This window comes from Mustela putorius, unplaced genomic scaffold (assembly GCF_011764305.1).
Source record: "Mustela putorius furo isolate JIRA1106 unplaced genomic scaffold, ASM1176430v1.1 tig00003942_pilon_pilon_pilon, whole genome shotgun sequence".
Taxonomy (NCBI): Eukaryota; Metazoa; Chordata; class Mammalia; order Carnivora; family Mustelidae; genus Mustela; species Mustela putorius.
The window spans coordinates 15,663,997-15,677,718 of NW_025422087.1; the positions used below are offsets into that span (position 1 = coordinate 15,663,997).

Here is a 13,722-nt window from a genome sequence, read left to right on the forward strand (position 1 = left end):
GGGTTCCCCTTCTACCGCGTTCCGCTGCTTCCTTTCGCCTTCAGACCCCAGACGCACTGCAGGATCAAACCTTGCTCACCCACAAGCCTCCAGGGGGCGAGGTCCCCGAATCCCACGTCACGTGAGTGGAGACGCGCGCCGGTGCCAGTAGACTCCCGGAAGGTTCAGAGGCAGCGAAGGGTGCCCAGAGCTCACCCACCCCTGCCCCGCCCCTCGCTCGGGCAGTCGCGACCTTCCCTCGCAACCGCACGGACCTCGGCTCGTGACCCCCAGCCCGCGGCCAGGTCCCGCCGCCAGGTCCCGCCCGCCCCTAGCTCCACCACGGCCCCGCCCACCTAGACCCCGCCTCTGGCCCCGCCCACTCCGCCCTCGTCCCGCCCCTCGCGGCCGGGCTTACTCTGCGGCCGACAGCTACACCGCCACAGTCGGCGAGCGGGTGGTTGTCGCTGCTGCTCGTCCTCGTCTTCCCGCGTCACCGCTGCCGCCATGCCCGGAGGTCTCCTTCTCGGGGACGAGGCTCCCAACTTCGAGGCCAATACTACCATCGGCCGCATACGTTTCCACGACTATCTGGGAGACTCGTAAGTGGCCACCTCGTAGCCCTGCCGTCGGGTTACGCCCGACCGCGGAGGCGCCTTCCCTATTTCTTCTCGGTTCGGTCCTCCTTCCCGCCCAGCCTCCAGCTCGCCGCCCGCCTCCTCCCCGCAGCGGTTCCTGCACGTGCCTCTGGCCGAGTGGCCCCTGCCCCGCGTCGGCCGAGCGCTGCTGGGCGCCGGCCACCGCATCCGCTCCCGCTTGCGGCCCCCTCGTGGCTGAGCGAGCTCCGCGGCGAGAAAGGGGGAGGGGAACGAAATTGGGTTCCCGCAGGTCGGGGAACCCGGGGCGGATGGAGGCCTGGTTGCCTATCGCACTCGGTTTAGTAAGCGGTGCCAAGGAGCGCGGCCAGGCCGAGGCCCGGCGGGGGCGAGGGCCGGGCGGCATCCGCGGTCACGTCCCGGGATTCGTGCCCAGGGTCGCGCCTCCCTCCCTCCTTCCGTTCTGGAATTTGCTCCCGGGGGAAGGTGGGTGTTAAAGGCCACGGTCTGAGGACACTCCTGCTGGCTGAAGGTTCGGAACGGCCCAGCGCGTTATCTGAAGTCCCGCTTGCGGCAGTGGCATTCGCAGGCTTCTCGACACACAACGTACATTTAAAACCACCAGCTGCTTATAACTGGCTAAAGGACTTGTTGTCCAGAGCCTCCTGCAGTGGCTGGACCATGATTTGATAACAGCTCTGGGAGGAACCAAGAACACTCGGTCTGTAGGTGTGTCCTTCATTCCAGAACTTGCAACACGGTGCGGGGGAGGGCTCTCTGAGGTTGCTGCGTTGCAGTGGCCCGTTTTCGCCTTCCCGCCGCCGCAGGCTCTTGGGGCGGCAGCACGCGTGTACCTCCCGGCTTTGGAGACCCTTTTGTTTCCCAGTGTGTGCCCCTCACCGCTTCCTGTTCCCTGCTGCCCTGCTTGGCGCACGTGGCCTTGCTGTCGATAGCCAAATCAGGCCTGGCAGTACCGTTACGACTAGGAGTAAATCGGTGTTCCCTGGTTTTACATTTTATAGTTCCTGAGTCAGCAAGCTTTCAAGTTCATTAGTTTTAACCTGAAAACATCCCAGAGATGTGTCCTTATATTATGGTTCTGGAGTTGCAGCAGTCCCACCACGCTGGTTTTCCTTTTTTTCCCTTTTTTTACATTATTGAAGGATAATTGGCACACAGTGTTTCATTAGTTTCAGGTGTATAACAAAATAATTACACAATTTGGTATATTACTCAGTGCTCATCACAGTGAGTGGAGTGACGATGTTACGGACTCTGTTCCCCAAGCTGTACTTTCCTCATCCATGACTAGATGTTCTATAACTGCAAGTTGGTACCTCTTAATTCCCCTCATCTATTTCACCCATCCCCCCATCCCCTCTGGCAGCCACTGGTTCTTTGTATTTATGAATCTGTTCCTGGCTTTTTGGGTGTGTGTCGGTTTTGCACTGTGAGGTTGTACGGCTTAACAATTCTCCATAATTTGTATACTTTTTATTCACAGCATCCAAGTATATGTGCGTATAGACAGAGGGAAGTTTATGAGATTAGTTAGTAACTCGGTGGAGCTATGCAGAGAATCTGGGAGAGATTCTTACATTTTAGGCCTACACATCGCCTTAAAAATCCTTAAATCCATTGTCCAGCCTCTGATTATGGGAAAAGCTAAGCTTTGTGAAAGAGAGGACTGGGCTAGAAAAAAAAGAAGAGAAATGGAACATTCAGACCTTAAATGTAGGAGGACACCTCAGATATATAGATTGTGTCCAATCTCGTAATCTAGGTATTAAAAGTCCATGTGAGTTTCATATGTTTCTTCCTATTCCCATCTATAGCCTTCACCCCCATACAGCAAAATCTTACTGGAACTCTTAGATTGTATAGATTAAAGATAAATAATAACGTTCTGTGCCAATAATTACAAATGTTGCAACTGTTTAACCCTACTTTTTGGGTTTCTTCTTGTTTATTGGCCCCTGGATCTATCTTGATTTCATTGAAAAGTGGTACCTTCTCAGGGAGCCACCAGGAGGAAGATGAGAAAAACACCTGCATCTATAAACAAGGAGTATTACAAGGGCTGCCTGGGATCAGGCATGATCCCTCCCCTACCCCAAAAAGAAGTTTGAGCTCTTTATATAATTACAACAGAAGGATTTTGCCTAATACAGTTTTTCTCAACTCTGTTCTGTGCCTGATCTCAGTTCAGATGGTACTTTTTGATCCAGGTGGGGTTTTTTGGAGGAAAAAAAATAATTTCAAACATTACAGGCATCTGCCCTACCTCTGACAATTGGAAACAACTAAGGGGGTTGGGTGCTGCATTTGGTGAATTTTATCACTATTTTTGTATGTATGTAGTAGAAGCAGCTGCTTTACAGTACATTTTTACCAAACAAAGCGTGTTCTCCTGGTGTTCTCCGGAGGTAAGTGGGGACCCTTCCCTTAAAGGATGAAACCTTTTGTTTCTTGAAAATGAGGAAGGAAATGGGATAATGTAATTGAACTACTCTTACTCTTAAGAGCACAGTAAGGAGACTTGGAGGGGAAGGCGTGCTGTAGTAAGACAGTCTGGAGAGTTAACCTATTTGGCAAACTGGAGTGTGGCTTCCCGAGGGGGGCGGGATGTGAAGTGGCTTAAATTCAGTTCCTCAGCATGATTCAGCAAAAACCTTCCTGACACACCATGGAAAGTTGTATGTGTATCACTTAAAATTTCATCAACCATTAACAACACAGGAAGAAATGACCTGTTTATTTTTCTTCAACCTTTTTATTTATTTATTTGATAAGAGACAGACAGAGGGAGAAAGGGAACACAACACGCAGGGGGAGTGGGAGAGGGAGAAGCAGGCTTCCCCACCAAGCAGGGAACCGAATATGGGACTCAATCCCAGGACCCTGGGATCATGACCCGAACTGAACGCAGACGCCCAACGACTGAGCCACCCAGACGCCCCACCTGTTTATTTTTTTCTCAGCTCCTGGAGACTTTCTCTTGAGTTTCATCTGACACTTAAGCCGATCCTTTTCTGCAGAATCTAAGACCTAGATTTTACCCATGCCTAGATTATTTTCAAAAGATGTATGTCCCACTTACTGCCCTTTATAGAAAAGTAAACCTACTGCAATCCTCCAGAATCTTAAAAATACTACCTCTCTCTTCCCAGTCTTGCCGTCTATCCTTTTTGTGGGAAGGCTTTTCCTCTCCTGAAGCCTCGGGAGTCCCAAGTGACAGATGTAGGTGGGAAGGAGGAGGTACCCTTGTCTCTGCTTTTGGTCTCTGTGCTTCAGGAAACGTGGCAAACTTTGGAGAGGTCAGCTTGACATCTAGGCTACGTTTAGTAATCTGTAGTTTAGAATCCTGGTTTAATGTCAGCAAGGATTGTGGAAAACCGAGTGTTAAATTTTCCTTTTCAGTCAGAGGAGTAGTTTCTGTTGCAGAGGAGAGGGAAAGTGTAGTCCAAAAGTTACTGGTGACCGTTAGCTTGAAATGTGCTTAAAATACATACAGAGTTTTACCTTAGCTAATGATGATTATTTAGATAGTAGGATTTACCTAAGAATCTGTAGTTGTAAAAATCTGTTGTAGGCCCTCAGCGTTCTGCCCACGGTCTAAAACAAGAAAAAGAAACTGCAAACAGAAACGAGCAAAACTATTTTGTCAGGGTGCAGAGATCGGGTGTCCTGTTCGGCAGGCTGGGTCAGTAAAGTCGATTTAACAAAAGTTTTTATATCCATTCACTACAAAGAAGCCAAGTGTCAACTTTAATTTTACATATAAATAGGGGATAGAAGCCTATTTATTTCAGATTACATAACCTGCTTATTATTGCAATCAGGGATTTGTTTGGATTGGGGCACATTGGGACGTCCATTGTTGAAGCTGAATGTCAGGATCTCCGTGCCTAGGAAATAAATAGAAGTGAATAAGTGGGCGGGGAGGTGGGGAGTTACTTCAGTAAGTTTGTTGGTATGAGTAGCACAGATTTTATGAGCTGACAAGAGTCAGGGTGGCCCTGTAGTTTATTAAAGGAGGCGACACCCTTAAATTAGAGTCTTTTAAGACATATATCATGTGGAATTTCATATCTTTGATTGAATTGGGCTTTAAACATGGGCTTTTCTGGAAGTAAGAAAATCAAAGCATTCCTCAACAAAAATCTAAAAGTAATTGTCCTCATAAGCGCATTCCTTTAAAAAAGAAAGTCTTTTTTGACCTAGGATTTGTGAACTTCTCCAGTTAAGTTGTGACTTCTTTTTCCTTCCTTTCAGATGGGGCATTCTCTTCTCCCACCCCCGGGATTTTACCCCCGTGTGTACCACGGAGCTTGGCAGAGCTGCAAAGCTGGCACCAGAATTTGCCAAGAAGAATGTTAAGATGATTGCCCTTTCAGTAGACAGTGTTGAAGACCATCTTGCCTGGAGCAAGGTATAGTACCAATTGGCATGTGCTATGAAATTACAGATCAAGTTATAAATTACATAGAGTAGCTTGGTTTGGGGTTGGTTTTTTTTTTTTTTTAATTTTTAATTTAAATTCACTTTAGTTAACATATAGTATATTAGTTTCAGAGGTAGAGTTCAGTGATTCATCAGTTGCATAGAACACCCAGTGCCCATTACAACATGCCCTCCTTAATGCCTGTCACCCAGGTTACCCATTCCCCCACCTCCCTCCCCTTGAGCAACCCCCAGTTTGTTCCCTGTAGTTAAGAGACTCTTACGGTTTGCCTCCCTCTCTGTTTTTATCTTACTTTATTTTTTCCTTCTCTTCCCCTGTGTTCCTGTTTTGTTTCTTAAATTCCACTTATGAGTGAAGTCATATGGTATTTGTCTTTCTCTGACTGACATGTTTCACTTAGCTTAGTATCTTCTAGTTCCATCCACAGGGTTGCAAATGGTAAGATTTCATTCTTTTTGATAGCTAAGTAATAGTCGTGTGTGTGTGTGTGTGTGTGTGTGTGATCCGTCAGTAGACATCTAGGCTCTTTCCATATTTTCCTTGTTGTAGACGTTGTTGCTGTAAACACTGGGATGCATATGCCCCTTTGAATCATTATTTTTATATCCTTCAGGTAAATACCCAGTAGTGCAATTGCCGGACTACTACAAGGTAGTCCTTTTTAACTTCTTGAAGAATCTGCATACTGTTTCCCAGAGTAGCTGCACCAGTTTGCATTCCCACCAACAGGGTAGGAGGGTTCCCCCTTCGCATCCTCACCAACAGCTGTTGTTTCCTGAGATGTTAATACTCTTAAGTATCTTGGGTTTTTTGAGGTAAAGGTACAAGTGACCTTAGATTCACTGATTTTTTTTTTTTTTTAAGATTTTATTTATTGTGGGGGCCGGGGCACCGAGAACATGGAGAGGAAGGGGAAGAAGCAGACCCCTAGCCGAGCAGAGAGCCCCATGAGGGGCTCAGTCCAGAATCCTGAGATGATAACTTGAGCCGTAAGCAGATGCTTAACTGACTGAGCCACCCAGGCGCCCCTCAGATTCACTGATAATCTGAAAGTCTGACTTAGACCACACTGAGACCTCTGCCTTTGCTAAATGCAATGCTCGGTTCTAAGCCCTGCTCTTTCTTGGCCTTCTAGGAGCCTTTAACCCAGTGATTACTATATTCTGAAACATTTTCCTCTCTTGGCTTCCAGACACCACATCTGTAGCTGTTCTTATTCTCAGACTGAGCTCCATCTCTTAACTCCTAATTTATGCTGAAGTTTCCCTGGACACATTTCATGGATGCCTTCTCTTTTTATCTACACCTTTCCTGTTGGTGAAGTAATCCACTCACCTCTAAATGCTGTAATTCCCAAATTTCCATCTCTAGTTAGACTCTGCTGGCTTTCAGACCGATACAACCCGTGCCAACTCAGCCTCTTCCCTGGGATGTCCCATCATCTCATACCTAGTATGTCTAACACGGGGTTCTTTTTCTTAATCCAAGGTCTTACTCATCTTAGAAAATGGACACTGTGTTTTCATAGTTGCTCAGGCCAGAAATCCAGGCATCATCCTTAATGCCTCTGGTTTTTCCATACCCATGTCTGAGTCATCAGTAAATTCATCTCCTCCACCTTAAAATTATCCTTAATCCTATTTTGAAGACTCTCTACCCAGGTTGTGGCTTGCCCTCACATCCTTCTGGTCTTGACTCATTAAAGCCTCCCGTGACCTCATTATCTAAGATTATAACTCTGCTCCACACTCCTAGCCCCCTCTGCTTGATTTTCTCCTTAGCACTTGTCACCATCTAAAAGAAAATACTCGGCACATCTCTGGTTTCGTTTGTTCATTTGTCCGCACCCAGCAGAGTAGAGGCTCGGCCAGGCAGGCTCCCGTTCTGTGCACTGCTGAACCGTGCTTGATGCCCGGTACGTCCTAGTTGTTTGGTCTGTAGGTATAGAATGCAGGAACTGAAGGAATTGTCTACTTGCAACGAAGGATGTACTTGTCCAATAAATGTGGTGATCTAGGCTGAACTGAAGAACATTCTGATGGCTTCGCTGTGATGTGCCACTGAACAATGCTGATAGGTCAGCTCGGAGGGATGGACCAAAGTGCCAAGCACTTTGCTGTATAACTGAATAAAAGATGTCCCGACTTGGGAGTTGGCCACCTGGGGCTGCATCCCTTGGCCATTTTATGCTCATTGATTCTCGGTGTCTGAGAGAAGAACCAGAGCAGGAGAAAAGAGAAGCACATTGCTCTGTCTCAGGGTGGAATTCCTTCTCATTCCTTACTTCTGGCTGTGAAGAGCAGCTGCCTTTCCATAGCGCTCTCACAGGCCGTTTCTCGTTTGTTTCCAGGAATAGCCCTGGAGGGATGTGGTTCGTGCCCTCGTGTTTGCCACTGAGAATACCTTTTCCTCCCACAGAGCTAGAGGGACTTGCTCAGGATTGTCCTGCTGTAAAACGATGGCAGTGGCCCCTTGGAACCTCACACCGATGTTGTTGTAATGCTAGGTGCTAGAGGGCAGGCATTAGCCTGATTTAGGATAGAACAAAGGCAAAGTATGTGGTTCATTGGTGCTCATGGAGGTCACGGAATACCCACTGGGCAGGTGGCAGTGTTGACAATTGATGGCATAGTGATTGTTAAATCGAGAAATCACTGAAGGAAGAGCTCTTGTATAACATCTCTTAAAGCATTTTGGCTGGTGAGCTTCTGTCTTAGAATTTTCCCAGTTGGGATTGCGTTCAATAGGAGACACGTCCCAACTGTCAGAAACAGTGATGTTCAGCTAATTAAATAGGAAACTTCGCGGTGCCTCTTGCACGAATCCATATGGATCATTTTTAGGTGTGATGACTTGGTCGGGAGCCGGTGGCAAGAAAAGGGGAAGCTAAGATAATAAATCTAAGGAACATGTCAAAATGTGTAGCTACCCTTTTCAGAGTTCGATATGACTCTTAACCCTGTCACGTCTCCGTGGAGAAATTAAAGAGTCTGTGACTACCATGACTTCAGCCACATCCATCCACTTCACTTTCAAGGCCCTCCATAATAAATAAAACTCATTCTAACTTGAAATCCTCTTTGCTGCTTCTTCCTAAAACTACCCAGCTAAGGGACTTGCTCTTTTTTCAATTCTTTATGCTCAGACTTGCCTGCATGTTTCATTAGTACTGTTCCTCTTAACCTGTGAAGAGCTCATCCATCCTCCGAGGCCCCGGGGTCAGTCTTTACTGAAGTCTCAGCCAGCTCAGCAGACCTGTAAATGGGGACGTTAGTATACTCAGCATTCACAATCTGCCATGTACCCGTCACAGCCCTGCATTTGCTGCGACTTCGTAGCAGAGTCGTCTGAACCAGAGTAGACATTCCTTTGAAGGCAGGAACTGTGTTTTACTCATCCACACTGCTGGCCCCACTTTAAGTGCTGTATGGACACTTGATCAAATAATGAAGCTGGATTTTTTTTTCCCCCAAAGGCTTCTAGGTACTGGAAAAGTAGAAGTGAATGAGTGCAGCTAACTAAGGGGAGAGAACAGCTTAGGGAGGAGCGTACATTACTGTCTTTCAGTTCAGACCTGAAATGCCTTGTTTCTTTGTGGATGTCTCTGCCTTTTTTACCCATAAAAATTTTTACCTGTTACTTGTCCTTAAAGTATATATATTTAGCTCTATTCTTGGGTTTGCTTTGTGATTTTTTTTTCCCCCATTTCTTAATAATCTGCCTTCCAGTGGTGTTGTGTCTGGGTCAGGGTACTTAGCTGGCAGGGACCAGATCTATAGAATTATCTCTGCATGTGGCATTATTTCTAGAACTGATGGATTTGGGGTGCCTGGGTGGCTCAGTGGGTTAAGCCCCTCTGCCTCCCGATCAGGTCATGATCTCAGGGTCCTGGTCTCTGTCTGTCAAATAAATAAAATCTTTTCTTTTTTAAGATTTTTTTTTATTTGACAGAGATCACAAGTAGGCAGAGGCAGGCAGAGAGAGAGAAGGGGAAGCAGGCTCCCCGCTGAGCAGAGCCCGATGCAGGGCTAAATCCCAGGACCCTGAGATCATGACCTGAGCCAAAGGCAGAGGGCTTAACCCACTGAGCCACCCAGGCGCCCTTAAATAAATTTAAAAAACCGAACTGATGGACTTAATGAACCCCTTTATTTCAGATGGTGTTTACGTGTTGGGAATCTGGTGGTGCTGTGGATTGGGATCTAACTCTACAGTATTCAACTCTGCTGCTTTCTTTCTTGCTGCTTCAAGCAGTAAAAGCATGCCAATTTTTAAGAGAACTGGCCATGAAAAGGGTCTACAGTTAAAACCTAAGTACTGTACCACACTGTTCTTTTGTCAGTGACTGATTGGGATAAGGGGTGTTTATTCATTCATTTTCTTACTCAAATTGATTAAATTACGATTGTCGTCCTCTTCCCGATCTTGCAAGATAATAGCTGTTAACTGATTGAATTCAGAAGATGTGCTTGGTTTAGATTTCTTTTTCCTCTCTCACCTGCATTTCAGGATATCAATGCTTACAATGGTCAGGAGCCCACAGAAACATTACCTTTCCCCATCATTGATGATAAGAATCGGGACCTTGCCATCCTGTTAGGCATGCTGGATCCGGCGGAGAAGGACGAAAAGGGCATGCCTGTGACAGCACGTGTGGTGAGTGGGGAAATCCATCATGGACTGGCCAGGCTCTTCGTCTGATTGAGTGCTTGCACCAGCTCCAGGAAAATAGGGGAATATCTCTGATTGCAAAAATAAATTAGCGGCAATCTCGCTGAGCATCTGTACTGCTAATGCAAAGTGAAATTTTAAAGTCGCTGAATTTGACAGCTTTTGGAAATCTGCGTAAAATAAGTAGTTCTCCTAAGATGTCATCTAGAAGTGGGGAATCTTTTCTCCAGCTCTCCTGACAGCCCTCTCCAAAGGGGTGGGCTGTCCCCTTTCCCATAAGGGAGTTCTGGCTTGGAATTTCTATTTGTTCTGTCCTTACCCACTAGAGAACAAACTTAGTCCCTCAGCTGCAAAACTGTACAACTGTTTAAGGACGAGGATCAACTCCCATTAGTATATTTTAAGATAATCATCCCCAGGTAACATAATACCTTCCCAGGGCCTTTCTGGATTCAATTTGAGTATCAGGTGTTCTGAGAAAGCCAGAGCCAATAGAATGCCCTTCTAAGTTCAGAAAAAGAACATGGAGGGGGCCACCTTGCTGGCTCAGTCGGTAGAGCATCTTAGGGTTGTGAGCTCGAGCCCCATGTTGGGTGCAGAGATTACTTAAAAATAAAGAATAAAAAATAAATCTTAAAAAAAAAAAAAAAAAACCATGGAGCATAAAGTAATCTAAACTCCAGCCACCTAGATTAACAGTTTGCTATAATCCTAGATGTTCCGGGATGGGGCGGGTAGAGGGTTGTTTTATATATTTTTTAAAACCCTTGAACATTTCTAATGAGTGATGAACTTTCAGAGAGGCTGTAATATCAAAAACACTTAGAGAATTCCTCTATTTATGCATTTGTGTGCTTTGCAGGTATTTATTTTTGGTCCTGACAAGAAACTGAAGTTGTCCATCCTCTACCCAGCGACAACCGGCAGGAACTTTGATGAGATTCTCAGAGTAATTACCTCTCTCCAGCTAACGGCAGAAAAGAGGGTTGCCACCCCGGTTGATTGGAAGGTAAAGATGTTAAATGGGCAGGTGCTCATGCTGTCTGTAAGGTACTCTAGGGGCTGATCTCTCAGTGGCGGTCTTCAGGGTCATTTTACCTGGGGATCTTTTTCTGACATGCACACACACTGGCTGGAGTTTTCAGGGCTGAGTTTCCAATTTGCTGGAGGCCATTGTCAAAATCTTTTGACACTTTATATAAAGTGCACACTCCCTATGTTGGCTTCCTAACTTCTAGATCATTTGATCAAGTTAATTGGTCAGAATGATGCCTTTTAAAATAAGAGAATTTTTTTTTTAAAAACCTTTAACTCTTCCCCAAATTAGCAAAATGATGGCAGAATATTTATAGCTAGACTTAGATTGGCCACTTCAGACCTGGCTTTAAAACACTGTGGTGTATTAATGTCACGGAGCATTTCATTTCTCTTAAGCTTCATTCGGTCTTTTAAACTCGTGTAGAATTCTTGAAATCTTGTTCATAAATTTTTAATTCCTAGGATTTCTGCAAAAGGTAGGACAGGAATATCCCAAGGGTAACTTCATGTAGCTGCATTTTTTAAAAAAATACGCTAACCTGAAGACCAGGTTATGTTTTGTTATTCCTGACAGGCAAATCACTTACACTCTGTATATCCATCCACCGAACATGTGTTGACTGAGCCAGGGCAGTGGGCACTAGGATACAGCCTCAAACAGTATAAATCGAAATGTAAATAGAAGCCCCTCCCTCCTAGAGCTCACACTCCAGTGGGTGGAGACAAACCGTAAGCAAGTCTGTGTGTTCGGTGACAGTGAGTGTGGCAGAGGAATCAAGCAGAGGTGGCAAGAATGGGAATGCAGGGGTGGGAAGGTGGCTGTCAAGGAAGGCCTTTCTCTGAAGGGACCTTTGGGAAGGACACACAGCAAGGGACCAAGTCACACGGATTTATGAGTCAGGAAATCATTGACCCAGCACAGCAATAAGGACTTAGAATTAACATTTTAAAGTGTGATGCCAAGCCATCACTGGGTTTAAAATAAGACCACTACTTGTTAACATAGGGAATAGTTCCCTCACAAAAATGTCGCCCTGTGCAAACAAAATTCCTCAGGGGAGAGAGTAACCAGTACAGAGTTCTTCCCAGCAGCACTTGTAGCCACTTTTCTAAAGTCAGCTCTTGGCCTTTAAAGCTTCCCTCCTAAGATCAGATTTCACCATTTCTCAATGTCTTTGAATAGGACGGAGACAGTGTAATGGTTCTTCCAACCATTCCCGAAGATGAAGCCAAAAAAATCTTCCCTAAAGGAGTCTTCACCAAAGAGCTCCCCTCGGGCAAGAAGTACCTCCGCTACACACCCCAGCCGTAGTCTCCAGCCGATGGCTTCGCTCAGTGAGCCAGACGATACCGGCTGCCAATCGTGTTCTCCTGCAACTCTTCATAAAAACATCCTGGTGTGATCACAGCCAAGGTCTTTAGGTTGCTCTACTACTGGCTTATTAAATGAAAATGGCACTAAAAATTTCTCGGGATCCTTTACTCTGTGCCTTCACCAGCATTCAACTCCGTGCGTGTACCTTAGCTCGCTCCTCTGCTGACTCTTTGGAACACGGTCTATAGGAGAGGCTCGGATCTTGGATCTCTACGGGATTTGAGATCAGTGAGGTAGTGTTGAAAAAGCCTGCTTTGCTCCATCATAGAATGACTTTCTGTTTTTCAGCTGTTCTGATCAAACCCAGAACTTGAGGTTCAGAGTCCTCTGTGATAAGCGTGTGTATGACCCCCAAACTTGAGCATACCCAGATGTATCTTCCCTGTTCAGTGTTTGGATCACAGCAGGGGCAGAGAACCTTTCAATTCTCTACTTTTTCAGGAGATAACAAGTGGGATAAACAGGGGAATGATCTTTTAAGTATTTTGCTGTAAAGAAAACGTTCCGGTAAATTTCTATCAAAAGAGAAAGGCGGCTTGCCTGCGGGGGAGGTGTACCTGGTGCCCTGTGCCTTTCATACAAAGTATTTCCGTCTGTCAGTCTGCTCTTTGCTGATGGATGCCAGCAAGGGCACACCTCGGGAAGAGAGGAGAAGATGATGGCAAATGTTTTATTCTAGAACACTTCTTGCAGTGAGGCAGATGGGGCTGTTTTCTGACTCTTGCCTTTTGGGAATCATCAAATAAATTCTTTATTAAAACTGGAGCAGAGGATTCTGTTGTCAACGTCTTGAAGCACTAGTTTAGACTCTGTCCTGCAGGGCAGAGGTTTGCTTTCCTAGATTGGCATTGGTACTTTTCTCCAAAGGCAGATACATAAAATTTCATACAATGAAAGTCCAGGAGCAATGGACGAACAAGGGATTTCACAACTCTTGGCCCACTTTGCTCCTTCCTGTTGCTTCCCTTGGCTCCTTGAGTTTGTGACTCCCACTGTGAAGAGCTCTTAATTGGATTACTAGGCTTAATCTTGAGACCAGTACGTCTGCGCTCTTCTGGAAAGGATACTACCTACCCTGAGCTCATGGTCTCTCAGACTTTCATTAGACCGTGCTAATATGTCATGGGTTTGGAGGTCGTCTTTTGCCTGTAGCCCTTTATATTTTTATTGAGTTTGATATTATAAAAGGTGATGCCTGGTGCCAGGTATTAAATGGGTCATTCAGTCTTTAGTTTCCTTGAATTCTCCACATGTAAAATTCTAGTGATACCAGGAAGTTTAGGAACGGAGTGAAAATTTCTGTTACCCAATATCCTGAAGAATGCTGACTAAAAGACCAGAAGACTGGTTTTCCTGCTTTCGCCTCTTCAATTAACAGTATGTTCTGCCAGTTCAAATTCATCTTAAGGTGATAGGTGTGGGTACCTGACAGTGCTGGCCCAATATGAGGTCCATTCCTGACAATAAGGCAAAAACCTCATACAGAGAACTCCTTGCCCTAATTTTGCTAACCTGAGGCTCAAAGTCCCAGGCCCAGCCTCTAGGGAAGAGGCTGCAGCCTAGCTTCATGGTAACAACCTCAAGTACGTGCACCTGCG

General features: G+C 45.8%; 1 protein-coding gene across 1 annotated transcript; it reads left to right on the top strand.

Annotated features, from left to right (window-relative positions):
- Positions 1 to 376: 376 nt before the first annotated feature.
- PRDX6 (peroxiredoxin 6) lies at positions 377 to 12,889 on the top strand. Its single transcript, XM_004761931.3, has 5 exons — positions 377 to 581; positions 4,851 to 5,007; positions 9,550 to 9,696; positions 10,574 to 10,720; positions 11,933 to 12,889. The coding sequence occupies exons 1-5, from the start codon at positions 487 to 489 to the stop codon at positions 12,059 to 12,061; spliced, it is 675 nt and encodes a 224-aa protein (XP_004761988.1). The 5' UTR covers positions 377 to 486; the 3' UTR covers positions 12,062 to 12,889.
- The last annotated feature ends 833 nt before the right edge of the window (positions 12,890 to 13,722 follow it).